The sequence below is a fragment of the Vombatus ursinus genome, unplaced genomic scaffold (genome assembly GCF_900497805.2).
Source record: "Vombatus ursinus unplaced genomic scaffold, bare-nosed wombat genome assembly UNPS02015255.1, whole genome shotgun sequence".
NCBI lineage: Eukaryota > Metazoa > Chordata > Mammalia > Diprotodontia > Vombatidae > Vombatus > Vombatus ursinus.
The window spans coordinates 36,848,198-36,868,229 of NW_020955033.1; the positions used below are offsets into that span (position 1 = coordinate 36,848,198).

Below are 20,032 nucleotides of genomic sequence, written 5' to 3' on the forward strand. Positions count from 1 at the left end.
ATTAAGCACCACACTACACGCCAGGCACTGGGCTAAGTTACACTGGAGATAACAAAAAGAGGCAGATAGTCCTTGCCCTCCAGAAGCTTTCAATCTAATGGAAAGACAATATGCAAAAACAAACAAACAAAAAAAACACCAAAAAACAAAGCAAGCTATATACAGACTAAAGTAAGAAAAGCTATAGGAGTTAGGAAGGCTTCCTACAGAAGGTGGGATTTTCGTTGGGACTTAAAGGAAGCTGGGAAGGTCAATTGTCATAGCAGAGGAAGAAGAATGTTCCAGACATGGGGGACAGCCAGAGAAAATGTCTGGAGCTGAGAGATGGAGTGCTTGTGAATGGCCAGAAGGCCAGTGTCACTGAATTGAAAAGTACATGTTAGGGAGTAAGGTATAAGAATGGAAAGGTAGAAGGGGGTTAGGTTACAAAGGGCTTTGAATGCCATTTTGTATTTGCTCTTACAGGCAAGAAGAAGCCACTGTAATTTATTGTGAGAGTGAGAGAGTGAGAGTGAGAGAGAGAGTGAGTGTGAGTGTGTGAGTGTGTGTGTGTGTGTGTGCGCGTATGTGTGCAGGGAAGGGACATGGGCAGACTCAAGTTTTAGGAAAATCACTTTAGTGGCTGAATGAAGAATGGATTGGAGTAGAGAAACACTTGAGGCAGGCAGACCTACCTGTGACTACTGCAATAATTCAGGAATGAGGTGATGAGGGCTTGTCCTAGAGCAGTGACAGTGTCGGAGGAGAGAAGGGAGTATATTTGAGAGATGTTGGAAAGGTGAAAATGATAGGCCTTGGCAACAGCTTGGATATGGAGTGTTAAGATGGTAAGGAATCCCAGGTGACTCTGAGGTTGCAAGCCTGAGGGGCTGGGAGGATGGTGTTGCCCTCTATAGTAATGGGAAAGGCAGCAGAAGGAAAGATAATGAGTTCTGTTTTGGACATTATGAGTTTAAGATATTTACTGGACACCCAGTTCCAGATATCTGAAAGTCAGTTGGAGATACAAGATTGGAAGTCAGCAGAAAGACTGGGGCAAGAAAGGTAGATTTGAAAATCATCAGCATGTAATATGGAAATGTTTTCCATGACCTCACATACATAATTGATATCATATTGCTTGCCTTCTCACTAGGTGTGTGAAGGATGGAGGGGAAAGAATTTGGAACACAAAATTTTTTCAAATGAACACTAAAAATAATTTTTTTAGAGACGGTAATTAAATCCATGGGACCTGATAAGATCATCAAATAAAGCAGAATAGAAGAAGAAGAGAACCAGGACCAAACTCTGAAAGCCACCTATAGTTGGAGGTGCTAAATCACACCAATCTTGATATGTCTGCTATAAAGAAAACCAGAAGAAAGAATTAAGTTGCAGCAAAATGAAAGGCTAGGACACAGTTACTCTTTGGAGAGGCAAAGAGAACAGTTGGAAAAGTTGATTTTATCATACATTCATAGGCAAAAACAACAACAAATATTTCATGGAATATATGGTCATCTTGCATACCAGTGCTGATAAATATTTATAAAAAGATCCCTGTGGACATAATTGTACTAATGTACCATTCATTACTGGCTGCTGAGGATAAAGAGAATGATAAATTCTATTTAGAATTCAGTAAAACCTCTCCATTTAAATCAGCATATACTCTGATAATCAATTACTTCAATGCAAAGGTGGCAGACATGAGGGTGAGAAATACATGGGAAAGCATCATTTGGGAAAAAGAAAAGAGGTCAAAGACTGTAGACTACACAGAAGCCTCAAGGCTTTGTAACACGAACACTTTTTTTGAGAAGAGCATTAGTAGGAGCTAGTCCTTGCAAGCACCAAATAACATCACAAAAATGAAACAGGATATATTTTAAGACAGGAAAAGACTTGTTACTGATGTGGGAGTTATTCCTGAATCAGCTGTTTAGTACAGCCAGACCAATGACTTGTCAGGGCAGAGATCAGAAGAAGTAAAAATAAAGAAAAAAATATGGCATACAATTGAAATCACTCAATTCTGAACTATTTTTAAACAAGTAAACAGCAATGAAAAAATGGTAAATGAAGATCAAAAATGACAGACTCCAGCTACAATATTTTTATATAGTTTAACCTCTACAAATCTACTGCCACAGGACCACCAAAAGAGCACAGAAAAGTGTCATAATAATAACAACAATAGCTAACATTTATAAAGCACCTACTATACATCATGCACTATGCCTTTATGCACTACACAAATATCTCATTTGATCCTCACAATAACCTTGTGAGGTAGGTACTATTTACAGTGGAGAAAAAGTATGCAAAGAGAGGTTAAAAAAAGCACAAGGTCATTCAGTTAGTGACTATCTGAGGCCGTTTCTGAACTCAGGTTTTCCTGACTCTTGGCCTAGGGTTCTATCCACTATGCCACTTAACTGTCTTTGTCAGGAAACATTAGACTTTACAAAATGTTAAAGGCAAAGCACTGGTTTAAAATACAGACTCATCTGTAAAATCTTACAAACGACAGCGGACAATTACTGTCTTATAAAGCAGAAAGAAAACAGTGGAGGATAAAACTGGTTTAAAGGAAGCTTACCAAGAGATCCAACTACGTGAAGTCCCAAGGTTATTTAAGGATGAAAATGGAAGGACAACACATAGAGAAATGGAAAAGATCACTAAAGATTACTGTAACAAACTTTTCGCCACAGAACTTGCCCCTTGTGGATCTGATACCAGTTACATTCATCGATTAATCAATTACAATTTAACTGATAATTATTTTTATGTTTTGTTGGGAAAATGACTGAAGAGAGCATCAGGCCAATGGACAAAACAGTACAGAAAGCAGAGGCTGGAGACAAAACACAAAAACAAAACTTAGGAAACTTCGCAATTTTTACTTTCAAATAGATTGGGACAAAGAGAAGTAGTGCTCTTAAGTAGTTTTGTTATATAACTATAAATCTAAGTAACTCTGCCATGTATGACTTAGAAAATAGTTTTGGGTGTATGTTTCTCAGTATAGTTTACTTTGATTTCACAAAAAAGGTAATTAGTTAATTGAATCAATGAACATGATACTTTGCACACATGGAAAATTCTTTTTAATGTATCCAACCAATCTATAACATCTTTCCCATCTGCACAAAAATAAAAAGCAGAATAGTCTTCTCCGGTAAACTATGTTAGAGAGGCCAGTCTATCAAATCTGATGACTCATAAAAAAAAGTTTATCAAGTCCCCATTTAACACTCACAATAGCATAGAGGCTGCTCAAGCACAAAGGTTAAAATAATTAAAACCTCGTCACCACCAAATTAAGGGCTTAGTTGCAACTCCTTCACTTAAAAGAGCCTGCTCATAAATAGCAATCTATGTTCTAAGATGGTCAGATGGGAGGAAGTGGTTTTTAAATGTTCCACAAAATCTCAATACCACACAAAGCAACCGAAGGAACCTTTGGAAAAAGTAGATATTTGTATCTTTTTCATCACCTCTCCAGTATTTTGGAATATGAAAAACAACACAGAAAGGTTCCATAATCCATAATGCACATTCCAAGAAATTACCAGCATCAGTACTTAGGTATAGCTGCATTAAAAAGAATGTAGCAATACTTTGTAGATAAACATACTATAACTATATATATAATAGCAAGATCTCTGATAAACCAGTCATTTCCAATTAAACCTTGGACAGAATTTTGTTTTCTTAAATGAGAATTCCTTCAAGTACAATTCTGATATTTTCAAAGAATATTTATATAAATACATCTATGTGTAGTTACCTATATATATGTGTGTATATATATATACATATATATATAGGTAGATATGTGTATATATGTATGCGTATGTATATATGTATGGACACACACATACACAACATTCCTTCCACTAAAGTCTTCCTATGTTACTTTATTCTACTGTAGAGGGGACTAAGTTCTCAAAGGCCTTGCCAGCGTAGTGTTACCTTTTAGAGAGCTTTTATGAAATAGGAAAGGCTTCAAAAATAAGGGAATGGCTTAAGAAGCAGCCTGGCAAAACCCAAGCTTCAACACTCAAAGGGTTAGCCATTAAGAGATGAATTTTTCTTTAACTCATAGCAACTCAAATTATGGCACACATGTCTGAAGAATTGAAGTTGTGAGTCACCCAAAAGGCAAGAGTGGATGTGAGGACACAACAAATTATAAACATATTACATTACAAATCTATTTACCTACAAACTGAGCAGAAGGTATATAAAGGATGTCAAAGGGTTACATGACTCAAATGAGAGAGATGGCTTAATCATGGAATAGCACCAAAAGAAAACTGACAGCAGTGCCCAATGGTATCCACATAGTAACAAATGATCTTTATAAAGGTTTCCAGAATGTTAGAGGGAGCCCTCCCTCCCACCCACCAAGGTCTCACTATCATGAGGGATTTACAGGATGACAATGGCCAAATGGCCAGGAAGGCATCTGCACCACTAGAGGGAGTATCTATAATGAGGATCACAGATCTATTGAAGCACAGAAATAACTCATACAAACCAACTACTATTATCAGCACTGGTGAAGGGGGACCTTAAAGTAGATAGAAAAACAGTCCTACTCCTGTCCAAAATGATTTATGTTTGGATTCTGTGAGTCAGCTTTTATGATTTCAGGTAAGTAGCTTAACTTCTTTGGGCCTCAGTTTCCTCATCAGTAAAAAGGGGGCTGAAGTAAATTATCTATTAGGTTTAATATAATTTCTTCCTAAAATACTTTCCTTCCATCAAAGAGCTTTCAACAAGCAGAACTATTTAAAAATTAACTCATTAACCTGACTGGATCTTGGAAAATATTATCTCCTACCCTCCAAATTATAAATATCTGGAAAATTTATTATAATCTATGCAAAGAATTTATATTTTATCCACTATTAAAGGTTAAAATCTGTCCTATGATCCCCTCACTATCAACGGTATGACTAAAATTTTGACTATAAAGCCACGAAAATTATGCCTTTTGCACAACTCTAAAGTGATCCCTGCCATTGATACGTTATCACACTCTTGACCATATTTTTAAATTCATATCTAAAATATAATTTTAAATGTGGAAAAATGCATTTTACATAGAATACCCTCAATTCTAAAGCCAGTAGTGTAGCCAAGTCATTTTAAGTGTTCACAATGTGATACCTTTTACAAAATTAAAAGGTAAAAACCAACTTAAAGGTCCATGCTCCCAAAATGTTTAAAGACACATCATTAGTCTTTCCTAACTCAATCAATGAACATTATGTACCCACTATGTGCTGAATACTACTCCACAGAGAGAGCTTACTTTTATCTTTTTTTAAAAAAGAGATGGGTTAAAAGGAATCTCCATATTCAAACATGGAGTAAATCCAACTTGGTCTCAGAAGCAAAACCAGGTACACAAAGGAATGATACAGGTCGGTCCTCAATCTAGTGCTATTTGCCAGACAAAGAAGCTAAACTGCAAAGGCATATGAGTTTAGGCCAGAGTTTCACAAATCCTGGGCACCAAGTCATCAAGGTGTCTACAAATCTTACTGTGGGGCTTCGTATTTTTTTTTTGCAGTTTTATCCAATACTACATAAATGTATTTGGTTATTCACGTTCAAGTGCATTCCTGTTTTACTATCATATAATCTGAGAGTCTATGATTAGCCATAGCTAGCTGTAGGAGTAAGTGGAACTCACCTGGAGTCTCTCTTCATCTACTCCAGATTGTATTTTTTTTTCAATCTCTTCCCTTCCCTCCACCCCCAACCCAGCCCCTGAAAAGGAAGATTAAAAAATGAAGCAAACATTTTATTAATAATCAATATATCAATCCCATCTAAAAGTACAAACAATATTCCACACCCATAGCCTGCCACCTTTGCAAAGTGAGAGATAACTTTACTCATCTATTCTACTGGGCCAAACAGCCAAATAGAGGTAATCATTCATGTAGTTTGGCTTTCATCACAGGGGCAATGAACTTATAAGGGTAGGTTGCTTGGCACTCAGGACTTTTAAAAGGTATGAGTTACAAATGTGTAGAAAATAGGGCCATAATTTTAGTAGAACTTGAAAGTCTTCATCTCTTGGCCCTGATATACTAGTCCCCAATCTCTTCTAAACCTTTTTTCTTTCCTTTCCCCCAATAAATCATAGTATAACCATAAGGATTTTAAAGTGGTCACCAAATGTAGCCTGTACATTCCAAGTTTTCTGGAGCTGAATATTTTTATAATAGATTCAAGCAGCAATTAAACAAAGTTCCAGCCAAATGGATACTAATATACAAATGAGCTTACTGTGACGTGAGGGAGTGCTATTCCTTTACAGCCATTCTAAACTTTAACTATATGTATCTGAGAAATTTAAGGTGATCTGTGTTATGGAGGAAGCCTTGAAAGAAACTTACTTAACTTGAAAATGAATGAATTCCATAATATCTAACAATATGCTGAAGGATGTTACCCATCATAGAGAGTGACTTTCCCAATGTGTGGTCTGGCTGCAAACCCTAAGGTCACTGTGGTCTGACTCCAGACTGGGCACTCCACTATACCACCCTGCTTCCCAGAAATTCATCCACTTGTTTCCAGGTTCTCACTCCAAAAAAAAAAAAAAAAATTCATGAGGAGGAACCCCTCCCCAAGTATTTCATAAGCATTAAGTCATCTACTTGCAGGACTAAAATAATTAATTTAAAATCATCACAAGTTGACATTTTAACATTATTAGGAGAGACACATGAGAACTAAAAAAGAGTAAAGTGAAGGAAAGGTCTTTTCTACTAGATGAAAAAATTTAAAGGGTTTATTTAGAAAGTGATTACCTCCTTTATACAAATCTTTTATGTTTAACTCTGAAATGCTAAGGTTTAAGGTGTGATCAAACTTTCCTAAAGGGAAATGTTTCTGTTGAATGGTACAACTAAATCTGAAATGTTAAATTACACCAAACTTTTTTGGAATATGTCTATCATATAAAACAAGGTTACTTGTACTAGGAAATTTAACAAAGTAAGTTTAATTTGGGAAAGGACAAAGACAAATATTGGAAAGTGTCAGCAACTAACTTAAAAACAAGAATGACATCAGTAAGTACTATGTAGTTAAGTCAGAATTGCTAGATGTGATTATAGGTCATCTACAGTTACTATCAGTTTCAATTTGATAATTACTAATTATCTGCTATGTGTCTACTTGGTACACATTAAGGTAATGCATGCTAATTTTAATATTAGCCCAATGTAAACAGTCATGAGATGAGGTCTGCCAAGAAGTTAAAAAATTCATCCTAAAACCAAACAAATACGGAAGGCAAAGGAGGTAGGACTACAATCAAGAATCACCCACCAGGCGAAATTAAGCATAATACTTAAAGGAAAAATGGTCATTCAATGAAATAGAAAGATTTCAAGCTTTCAAAAGAAGACCAGAATTGAACAAAAAATTTAATTTCCAATATGAAGACCTAAGAGAAGCCTAAAAAGGGAAAAAAGGAAAAGAAGACATAAGAGATTCAATAGAGCTGAATTGTTCATATCCCTACATGAGAAGATAACACTTGTAATTCTGAAAAATTGTACCACTAACAGTATAGCTAGAAGGAAGATACAGACAGAGGGTATGGGTATAAGGTGAATTTGAGGTAATGACATAAAAAAATAATTAAAGGATGAGAAAGAAGAGTACACTAGGTGAAGAAGGGAGAGGTAGAATGGGGTAAATTATTTCACATGAAGAGGTACAAAAAATCTATTACAGTGGAGGAAAAGATGGGAAGGTGAGCAGTGGGCATCCCTTGAATCTTACTTTCATCAGTACTGGCTCAAAGAGGGAATAATATACACAATCAGTTGAATACAGAAATCTATCTTACCCAATAGAGGAGAGGAGGGAAGGAGATTAAGTAAAGTGGCTGGGGGATGAGGGGCACAGGAACTAACAGAAGAGAGGGCAGAACAAGGGAGGCGGTAAACATAAGCAAAACACTGTCAAGGAGGGGAAAGGTGAAAGAACAGAGAGAGGACAAAGATAAGGAAAAATAGAATGGAGGGAAATATACAATTAGTAATCATAACTATGAATGTGAATAGGATGAACTCTCCCATAAAATGAAGGTAGATAGCAGAAAGGATCAAAACCTAGATGCCTAAAATACGTTGTTTACAAGAAACACAGTTGAAGCTGAGACACACACACAGAGTAAAAAGAAGGAGCTGGAGCAGAATCTATTATGCTTCAGCTAAAATAAAAAAAAAAAAAGCAGGGGTAGCAATACCAATCTCAGAAAAAGCAAAATAGACCTAATTAAAAGGTACCATAGACAATGAAGTAATATCAATATTAAACATATATATGCACCAAGGGGTATAGCATCCAAATTCTTAAAGGACAAGTTAAGTGAGTTACAAGTTCATGACCAAACAAGAGACAGAGAGCATCAAAAATGTAAAAGATAATTTTGATTATATTAAATTAAAAAGTTTTGCACAAACAAAACCAATGCAAACAAGATTAGAAGGAAAGCAGACTATATTAGATTGCATGCCATGTTGGGGAGAGGAAGGAAGGAGAAAAAATTAACTCAAAATCTTATAAAAGTGGACGCTGAAAACAAAATGAATTAAAACTAAAAAAAAAAAAGAAAGCTGGGAAACAATCTTTATAGCAAGAATCTCTGATAAAGGCCTTATTTCTCAAATATATAAAGAACTGAGACAAATTTATAAAAATAGAAGCCATTACCCAATTGATAAATGGTCAAAGGATATTAACAGGCAGTTTTTAGATGAAGAAATCAAAAGCTACTTATAGGCATATGAAAAAATACTCTAAATCACTACTGATTAGAGAAATGCAAATCAAAACAACTCTGAGGCACCAAATCACACCTATCAGATTGGTTAATATGACAAAAAAGGAAAATGCTAAATGTTGGAGAAGATACGGGAAAATTGGTACACTAATGAACTGCTGGTGGAGCTGTGAACTGATCTGACCATTCTAAAGAGCAATTTGGAATTATGCCCAAAGGGCTATAAAACTGAGCATACCCTTTGATTCAACAATACCAGAACTAGGTCTGTAACCCAAAGAGATCATAAAAAAGGGGAAAGGATCTACATGAGCAAAAATATTTATTGCAGCTCTTTCTGTGGTGGCAAAATATTGGAAACTGAAGGGATGCCCGTCAATTGGGGAAGAGCTGAACAAGCTGTGGTATGTGAATGTAATGGAATACTTTTGTGCAGTAAGAAATGATGAACAGGCAGATTTCAGAAAAACCTGGAAAGACTAGTAGGAACTGATGCAAAGTGAAATAAGCGGAACCAGGAAAACATTTTACTCAGTAATACCAATACCCTGTGGATGATCAACTGTTAATGACTCAGCTCTTCTCAGCAACACAATGATCCAACACAAATACAAAGAACTCAAAGGAAAATGCTATCCACATCCAGATAAAGAACTAATGAATGCTGAATAGAGACCTAAGTACGATTTTTTTCACTTATTTTATTTTTTTCCTGTTTTTTTTCTTTTGATCTATTTCTTCTTTCACAACTGATATGACTAATATGGAAATATGTTTTACATGACAGTACATGCATAATCTATATGAAATCACCTACCATTTTAGTCAGAGAGGAATAGGGAGAGGGAAAAAAATTTGAAACTCACAATCTTGTAAAAATGAATGCTAAAAATTGTCCTGACACGTAATTGGGGAAAAAATATTTAAAAAACAAACAAATAATCCTCGGATTAGCTGGTTCTTCTCCAAGAGTTCAAATAAATGGAGTTGTTTAAAAGCTAATTGTAGTTTGCTTAAATGTGAACTTTCCATGCAATGTTGTCACCTCTCTACCAATTTATTTTCTTACCTCATTTCTCTGATTTCCCTAAACATATAAAACAAAGATGAAATTCAAGAACCTTAAAATACGATTAAAATGCCCGCTCTACAGTAAATAAGTTTGATAGTTTTATGTCATTTAAAATGGACAAGAGTGAGCAACTCTGCCCTTGAAACCTTAAAGGCTTCTACTTCTTAAAAAAAAGTTCCAGTGTTCAAAGACTTAGGGGCACTTTTTTTCTTTGCATTCAAGAAACACTTTCTGAATATATCACCCCCAACTCTCACAACCTAACATTTTTCAACCTTTTACAAGTCGGCTTTTCAAATATCTCCCAATACTTCTTTCTCCAAAGGTTAAAAACGGGGAAAAATAAAAGTCTCAAAAGTATGTTCCAGTGGACAACAGAGTATCCGATCTCTACTTTATCGACAAGATGAAAGTGAACCAAGAAAGCTGAAAACAACTTTCTGCTCAGTTTCCCTACAAGAAACCACATCCACACCTATTTTTCTAAGGTAAACTGTTAAAGAAGAAAAGATATCTCCAGTAGGGTTTCCTAGGTTTAGTAGGAAGAGATGGGGGCGCTAAAACAATAAATAAACCCAAAACAAAAACACCACCCACCACCACATTTGCTCCATTCCAGCAAAACCAGCTTTTCTATCCTTCCCACCCAACAGGAGCTGGGGTGGTGGGCCCAGGAAGCCAACAGTCTGTTTCTCTTCCCCCGCCCAGGAATTCAATTTGGGCTAGAAAAAGTGCCCCATTTCCCGGCGGAAGTGAGACAGTCTTTTAGAGATTAGATAGATGCGGCACGGAGACCTCCCCCCCAATGTCCTTCACTACCCCCCCCCGCCCCAAATACACAAGGTCAATTGCGGTGCCCCTCCCCGCCAAGCTCAGAGCCCAGTCCAAGTTTTTGGATCTCCCTTCCAGGCCTCGGCCGTCCCGGGTTCGAGGCAGCTTCCCTCTGCCCCAGTGCCCGGCCTCACAGGGGTCCGAGGCCCGGGGCGCGGAGGAGCCCCGAAGGGGGAAGAGGGCGGGAGAAGCTGGGGCAGAGGACTCCAGTTTGAGTCGAGAAGCGGAGCGATACTCACATCCTTCAATTTCCTCCTGCAGGTCCTCCTGAAGCAGTGAAAGATCTGTGAGGAGGAAGGTGGGGGAGGGGGAGGGGGAGGGGGCGGAAGAGAAGAAAGGGACAAGGTCAGCGCCCCCGTGGGGAGGGGGGCAGACACCTCCTCTCCCCTCCCAACCTACCCACCACCGCTACTCCCCCCCCGCGCGCCTTCCACCCAGGGCTCGCCTCAGTCCGGCCCCCTTTTCTCCTGCCCCGTCCCCTCTCCACTGGGGCAGGACCCTTCTACCCGCCTGGCTAATGGGGGAGAGGCCGGCGGAGCCACCGTGGCCAGGAAGAACAGGGGGTCCACGTACCCGCCATCTTGCGGTCGCCCCCTCCTCCTCCGTCTCCCGGGGATCCGGGACTACATTGAAGCGGCGCGAGCCAGAGAACCGGTGGACGCGCGCGCGCGGGCGGAGAGGCTGGAGGAGGAGGAGGAGGTTGTGGGAGGGGGAAGGGTTGCTAGGGGCCCGCGCGCGCGAGCCAGTGTGGGAGCTCCAGACGGGACGGGATGGGACGAGACGACGGGACAGGACGGGATGGGGTAGCGCGTGGGCCAAGGGGGTGGGGCGAGAGGACAAGCGGGGCGGAGGCCTAGACTCCGGTTCGAGCGGGTGTCCGCTGCGGTCACGGAGGAACTCGGGTTGACAACGCCCCAAAGGCTGGGAGACTACGAGAACGCGCGCGAGGAGGGGGCACCACTGGGCGCTACCGCGCGTTCACCCCGTCCTCGCCTCTCCTCCCTGCGCGCGCGCGCACAATGAGAAGACTCACTCCTGACTCACTCCTAACTCCCTCCTTTTTGTGTCCCCCCCGCCTCTCCTTCCCTCTCGGTGCGTCTGCCGGACAGACTCACGGAGCGCGCGACCCCGCTCTGTGCCCCCACCCCCTTTCCCCGGCGCGCGCCCGCGCGCGTGCTCGCACACACGCACGCCCGGAGTCGCGCCGGGGCTTAGCGCTAGCTCCAGGAAGGAGGCATACAGCCCGCCGGTCTGCAGTAGTGCCCTGCGTGTGCTGCAGGCCGGCCTTCAGGCGTGGCGGCTACTCTACCCCCCCCACCCCCACCCTCCTTTATTTGGTCACTAGCTTCGCCTCTCTCACGGCCTTCCTCCCACTATACCCCGTCTTCTTCTTGAGTATTCTCCCCGGCATCGCGTGTCATTGGGCCTACGCAGGCCCGTCCTTCTTGAATTGGCATGGAAAGGGATAGTAAAGTAAGGGTGGCCTAGGGAGAGCTCGTGGAGGGTCGGCCGCTCTGCAAGGCCACCCTCCCTCCCTGCGTTTGAGCTTGGGGGCAGTATCCCAGGATTGCTTCTCTGGCCCTCCGAAAGGGAGGGAGATAAAAGGCAAAACAAAGGAGGCAGCATGATGCAAGTAACGGCGAAGCCTCCAGTTTTCAAATAAGTTTACAATGAACAGTCGTTTCACTCATTCAGCAAATGTTAACCACCTACTAAATGCTGGGCAGCCTGCCAGAGATTATGGCAAAGTATACACGGATAAAAAAAATAATGATCTTGCCCTCCAGAAGCTTGTGATCTACTAAAAGTGGCTTAGTCTTTATGTACACACACATATGTATATAAATAATAGTTTAAAAAAAAGGTGTTTTTTCTTAGTGCAGTTTTAAGCCTTAATCACTTAAAACTGCACTCACTTGGAACCCTTTATATAAATTATAAATTTACCTTGTATATCAGTGCTTAGTGCAGTGTATATATTATGTGTGTGTTTATATGTAGATAGATATATAATATGCAAGATGTTCCACAAGTCTTAGTGTAGTGTGTGTGTATCTCCTAGCCTCTTTTAGTAAATCATTTGCTTTGTAGATCTACAATAGTAGATCTACTAGAAGTATTAAGTAGATATAAATATGGGTAGATCTATATAGATATATAAATGTATATTTCTTCGTGCAGTTTTAAGCTTTTAACATATTTTTGTAGTAATAAGCTTTAACTTTAAGCTTTTTTTTTTTTTTAAATCTGACTGCCCTCCATCCTGAGTAGACAGATGTTAAATGACTGCTCTGTAGTGTTCTTGTGTCCTGAAAGATCTACTAGCTTTTCCGGTTCCATTTAACACGAGTTTACTGAAGTCAGGTACTGTGACAGATACTGAGGATATGAAGACAAAGACACTCTCAGAGCTTACATTCTGGTGGGGGAAAACAACCAGTATATAAATAAGAATATTCAATATTTTTTCAACTCCCCCTCCCCCAACTCCATTTAGGTCCTTTATTTGTATTACAATTTATTATTTGTAATATGTAACAAATAGTAAAAGCACAATTTTGCTGAAAATAAAGAACAAAACTTGGCGTGTCTAATTTGTATTATTTTGTACTATTAGGAGTTGGGTTTAGGGGGAAAGAATTAACTTGAATTGCTTATCAACTAAATTTCTTAAGTTGTATTTTAACAGGTTACCAAGTTTTAATATCTCTGCCATTTTGGAGTCATTTGGGCAGTCAGGCCTCAGAAATTTATAATTTTATTTTTATATAACATATACTCTATACTCATTAAAAAGTGCTTTACTTGTAAGTACCACCCTCACATAGGCTATATATTCAGACATATTTTTCTGAAAAGAATACAGACCTGGAATTACCCATGATAGGAAAAAAGTTATGACTTTAGGTGTTAAGAAGTGTGCTCAATCCTTTAAAACATACGGTAATTTTTTTTAAAAGCCAAATTTTCTCACCCCATTTCTTCTCTTTCTTCACACTTACCAAGTGTTCTAAGGTCTACTTCTGGCAACACTGTCTCTCAGAATGACACACAGAAACAGGAATTACGAAATCCATCAGGATAGAGAAACAGTTCATCTAGTTTGACAAACTGTCTTTCACAGCAGAGGCTAGTCCTAGTTACCTCAAAGGAAGCCATTTCCTGCCTTATATTAATTGACTTGATGCACCTGGCAAAATTATGCACTTCACTGGGGGAGGGGGTTAAGAAGAAAAAGGAAAGAGGATGATTTGACTGGATTGTTTAGAAAACTTAGGTATGAAAGTTTTAGCTGGTTTTTAATCCTAAGATTCTCTTAAAGAATCTCAGTAATTTCTACCTACAAATTCAACTGTAATCTTATTAGCACCTATTTCCTAAAAAGAGTTTTCTTGATCATTTTGTTGAGGGGATCCTCATTTAAAGAGCAACAGAAGTATAAACTCAATCTACCACATCTCTCCTCCTTTCCAAACCATTGATGGATGCATGGTAGTTTATGAAGTACTCCAAATGATGTTACTTAGTTGGGATTTTTTAAAAGAGATATTTAGACAAGAATAGCAATCATTGTTTTCTTCCCCCTTCCCTCAGTTTCACTTACAATGTAGTCTGTGTGAAGTGAGAGAAGCTGTGTGTTGTCTAGTGTTCAGAGCACAGCACAGGGTCTAAATTCTTACTCTGCTGTGACATCTGTAAAATAGTCGATGATACAAGTTAATTTTTTTGTGTGTGTGTGAAAGTTGTAGCTAAACGATAAATGACTCTAGCTAACATTTCTAAGGAGAAAGCCTCTTCCTCTTACAGGGAACAATTATATTAACTGCCCCAGAGCTTTATAATTGATGCATTTAGCTCATCTACAGGAACTTAATGTCATTGGGCAGATCATCCTAAATCAATGAGAAAAAAGAAGCCTGACATACCTTGACGCTGACCCATTTATATAAACTCTTATGCCGGGAAGTAAACCTTTTTTTTCTCTCTGAAATGGTCATTCTTGAAGCTGAAAGTATATAAAAAGGCAGACTTGTCAGTTGCTATTCTAAATTATAAATAATGATTTAATCTACATGCACCTATCTAGGAATGAGAAATCATATTTGACCAAATCTGGAAGTATTCCTTTCAACCTACTTACTATCATTAATTTATATCTTTTCATCAATCACTGTGAGTCTCCTTTCCAACTGCAGGGCAAAGATTTCTCTTTCTGTTGCTAGTCCCTTATTTAAACCCTTTTGTTAGTACTTTTAAAAAAAAAAATCTTTTTAGGTAAATAAATGTGCATGTGGGGTTTTTCTCTTTCTTCTCTGTGGTTTCAAGCCCCTTTCAAAGTTTCATACCATGATGACCTCCCAGAAAAAAAGAGATTATTCTTGGCCAGGATTTTAGTGGCTTGGTTTAGTTTGTAATGAGATATTGGTCTGTCTTCTTTCAAATCTCCTAAAATATATACTTCATAGATCCTTCTCACTACTACAATAAAGAACTAAAAAAAAAATACCAGGTCTGAGATCCTTTGAGATTTTGTTCTCTTCAAACTGTTCTGTCTCCCTTGTATATCAGTGTCATTTGAAAGTTGAAGCCTAAACTACATTGGAACTGACTCCGAAATTTGACTGTATAAATTCAGATATGGCAAAAAAAAATTCTTAACACATGCTTGATCTGGCCATAATTGTAATAATATACACTTGTTAGTACAACTGCTGTTAAACTTGTGAGAAAATGAACCCTCTTTTTTCACTTATTTATATCCTTCCCTAGACTGGAATTCTACAAGAAATGCCACATTGCTCCCATTTTGCAGTTCTTCCATCTAGGACTGGGAGAGTCTATTAAATTTGCCCCAGGAATAGAAAGAAAACTTTGGTCTTAATAGGCAAAATAGGAAGCTGTGAAAACTGGAAATTATTTAAGTAGCATGCCATGGATAAAAAATAAAATTATGTTGTTTTCTTTATGCTGTTAGGCAAACCAATGGAAATTTTAGTTTTTAGAAATTATAGGATGTTATAACTAGGAGGAACTATTTGTTATTTAGTCATTTCAGTTATATTTGAGTCTTTGTGATCCCTTTTGGGGTTTTCTTGGCAGAGATAATAGAGTGGTTTGCCATTTCCTTCTCTAACTAATTTTACAGATGAGGAAACTTGTTCCCCTCCCCTGAGTGAAAGGAGAGAAAATAGAGGTACTGAGTGTAGGCTGCTTTTTCAAGGAGTTTAGTTGGAGAGAGGAGAGATATATAGAATGATGGCTAGTGAGGATAGTAGGATCTAAGGATATGGACAGAGTTGGGAATGCTTGTAGGCAGCAGAGAAGTGATCTAGAGAGACTGAAAATTAGAGAGAGAAAGGATATGGTAGAAGGCACAATCTTTTAAAGAAGAAATGAAGGGATTCTATCAAGGGTACATGTAGAGGGAAGAGCCAGTAACAATTTTCTAGTAGAGTTGAATAATCATAGCAATTCATTAGGTTAACATACATTAACTATCTCAGAAATCTATGCCATCCCTTCCAAGTAAGTGTACATACATTTCTGTTCTCTAATAACTCTCCTTTCATCTTCCTTACCCTTCTCCCTCCTTTTAAACTGTCTTACCCCCAGAACACTCTGTCTCCTGGGTTGACAAGTCCCCTTTCAAAGGTCCTTTCCCTTTCAACAACAAAATAGATTGGTAAATTTTGATCTTCCTGTGTCTTCATATCTTCGGAACTGATTTTCTAACCTTCAGGGGTAGATGGACAACATAAGTAGATGCAGATACCACCATTTTTTATATCCCTTTTCTTATCCTAGGACACTGTCACCAAAGTGAAGGGACATGGTTCAGAAGGACCTAATTTTTTCAAGGAAAAATTATGTAACATCAATTCAGCCAATATTAATTAATGGGGGGCAAGAGAAATAAGTAAGGTGGGATCTTTTGAGAATCTCCCCAACATACAACCCTATTCTCTAGGAGGTGGTAGAAAACCTTGCCAGAAAGAGATTTATTTCCTGGCTGTCCTGGGGTGTACCTGTTTCATCACAACTCATTATGGTGCACAAAGGGGTATTGACTCCCTGATGTAAATACAAAAGGCCTTGAGTAAAATAAAATAATAAAACCTGATTCTAATGTTATTTTTATTTCTTTTTTTTCCAAATCGAAAACAGTTTTCAAGAAGAAAATCTAATCAGCAATAAACTGTATACTATTTGTATCACCAAAAACAAAATGGAAGTAACTTGTATGTCCTATGTTTGCCTGAGTGTATGATATATGACTAATTTAATATTTTTATTAATAAATTTATTTATTTTTAGTTTTCAACAAGTATTTCCACAAGATTTTGAGTTTCAAATTTTCACCCCATCTTGCCCCTCCCCCTACCCCAAGATGGCATGCATACTGAATATCCTTTCCCCTAGTCTGCCTTCCCTTCTATCTCTCCCCCCCTTCTCTTATCCCCTTCCCCTTCTATTTTCCTGTAAGGCAGGATAGATTTCTGTACCCCATTTCCTGTATTTCTTATTTCCCAGTTGCATGTGAAAACATTTTTTTTTAAACATGTGTTTTTAAAACTTTGGGTTCCAAATTTTCTTCCTTCCTCCCTCCCCACCCACCCTCATTGAAAAGGCAATCAACTCAATATAGGTTATACATGTGCAGTTATGCAAAACACTTGCATAGTAGACATGCTGTGAAAAACTAACTCTATTTCCCTTAATCCTATCCTGCCCTCCCCCATTTATTCTATTCTTTCTTTTGACCCTGTCCCTCCACAGAAGTATTTGCTTCTGATTACCCCCTTTTCCAATCTGCCCTCCTCTCTATCATCCCCTACTCTCGTCCCCTTCCCCCCTATTTTTCTGTAGGGTAAGACAGATTTCCATACCCAATTGAGTGTATATGTTATTCCTAATTTAATATTTTTACACCTTAAGAAATGACAAATACGAATAGGAAGAAACGTGAGAAGCCATGAAACAATGCACAATGAAGGAAGTATAATCTAAATATACACAGTAAAAACAACAAAATCTGGAAGGGAAACCAGAAAAAGCTCAGAAGGGTCCATAAAAGCAAAGGACATTGCATTTAAAAAAATTAACACACATATTTAAATTTTAAATTATAAGTAATTTGGAGCTTATGATTAAAAACAAACTGTTTTACACCAATGCAATATATCTTCCAGTATTTGTTTAATACTTCAATGGATCAATGATCTTATTAATGTGGTCACTCCCTCTGAACAGTACAGATCACAACTCATCCATGCCTTTTCGACCTGTACAGTTCTTATTCATATCCTTTAATAAACCTACCAGAAAGGATGGAGCTAATACTAAGGAAGCTTTCCTCCATTATTTTAACATTTCATTGTCATAATTACATTACTGAGAGTTTTCATCTCTTATCCCTCACTCTAACTATATGCCTGGTCAACCTCTTTTTCTGATCACACCTTTCCTGTATAATAGTCTTTATCCAACTTCTTACATTTCTCTAATCAATAGTGATTTAGAGCATTTTTTCATATGATTATAGATAGCTCTCATTTCTTCATCTGAAAACTACCTGTTCATTCATATCCTTTGACCATTTATTAATTGGGGAATGACTTGTATTCTTATAAATTTGACTTAGTTCTCTATATGTGAGAAATGAGATCTTTATAAGAGATACTTGCTGTAAAAATTATTTCTCAGCTTTCTGCTTCCCTTCTAATCTTGGTCACATTGGTTTTATTTGTGCACAACCTTTTAAATTTAATATAATAAAAATTATCCATTTTATACTTCAAAATGTTCTCTATCTTGTTTGGTCAAAAATTCTTCCCTTCTCCATAGATCAGATGGGTAAACTATTCCTTGCTCTTCTAATTTGCTTATTATATCACCTTTTATGTCTAAATCATGTCCCCATTTTGACCTTATTCTGATATGTGGTATAAGATATTGGTCTATACCTAGTTTCTGTCATACTGTTTTCCAGTTTTCCCAGCAGTTTTTGTCAGATAGTGGGTTCTTATCCCAGAAGCCAGAGTCTTTGGGTTTATCAAACACTAAATTATATAGTTGTTTCAGAAGTAACACAGCTTGCTGTCTTCTTTTTTTAATTCTAGGCTCACGTGGTCTATTTGTAGTATCTATTCTTAAGTATAGGGAGTGATGGTCTAACTTAATTGGCTACTTATCTAACTATATGTCATGATGTGGACAATAGTCATCCTTCTTGCGTGTGTATTTTGCTGTGTAGATTGTTAGGGTGATCTCTTTCTACAGTAGCATATCACATTTTTTACAGCTTCACAAATGAATGAAAAGTATAGAGAATATAAGGCTTCATGATGTTTGTTTACTTAGTTATTTTAAAGAGCATTTGCTGATTGGAAAAAAAAAAATCTTTGCATCATATATCCCTGATGAGTGTCTGATATCCAAGATGTTTAAGACCAAGATCCCCAGTGGATAAGTAGTCAAAGGATATGACCAAATGGTTCTTAAAAGAATAATTACAAACCATAATAAAGACTGTTCCAAATAACTAATAAGAGAAATGCAAATCAAAGAACTTTGAGGATTCACCTCACATTTAGCAGGTTGACCAGACTTGCACAAGTTGACAGTAGGTAGGGGCCAAAATTAAAATAGGCTAAACTTCTTTGGGCTGTAGATGGGTTTTTAGCAGCTCACTTCCTAGTAAAGGTAAAATTGATGATAAAATTATTTTGCAAATAAATCATATTTTTAAAAAAGGGAAATTTCAATTAATATCAATTAATTATACTTAAGATTTTAATTTATCATGAAATCACATTAATGTTAAAAAAATACTTTCCTAAGCAGTACAAGTTTTAATAAATTTTTCAGGTTTTTTTACTGGTTACATTTACTTAATGGGACGTATTACACCTCTTGTCAGTAATCAGTTTATCACACTCTGGAATCATGTTTGAAATCAATTTCTTTAGAAATCAGAAAACTAACCTTAGTAATGTCCTCATATTCTTAGTTTGCTTTCTTGAAAAACCATTGTTTCCCACTGAGATTTTTCAACAATTTGGACACTTCAATTTGTTTTTCATTGGTGTCTAATTTGCTTAAGTCAAGATGTTTTGATTCGAAATGGCAATGAAGATTATATTCCTTCTCAACAGCTATTACTTCTCAACAGACAAGGCACAATATTTTGTCTCTTGTGTAAGTAAACAAGTATCTATTTGTCCACTCCAAATTAAACACTCTATGTTCTGATTCAATCTTCCATTTCTTTTTATCACCCATTTTACAAAGTCACTCCAAAAACTTTAATGTTAGAA

At 37.7% G+C, this 20,032-nt stretch overlaps 1 protein-coding gene across 4 annotated transcripts in view; it reads right to left on the bottom strand.

Moving 5' to 3' along the window:
* The window catches only part of LOC114031856 (serine/threonine-protein phosphatase 4 regulatory subunit 1-like), a 79,234-nt gene extending 67,769 nt beyond the window's left edge, over positions 1 to 11,465 (bottom strand). For 2 of the 4 annotated variants that reach the window (XM_027847027.1, XM_027847026.1), the window contains exons 1-2: positions 11,289 to 11,463; positions 10,955 to 10,999 (exon numbers count right to left, since the gene is read on the bottom strand). In XM_027847027.1, the coding sequence (XP_027702828.1) occupies positions 10,955 to 10,999; positions 11,289 to 11,295 (52 nt within the window). In that variant the 5' untranslated portion in view covers positions 11,296 to 11,463. Of the gene's footprint in view, positions 1 to 10,954; positions 11,000 to 11,288 lie in introns of all 4 variants that reach the window. The other 2 variants (XM_027847029.1, XM_027847028.1) reach the window with 2 other exon arrangements.
* Between the last annotated feature and the right edge of the window lie 8,567 nt (positions 11,466 to 20,032).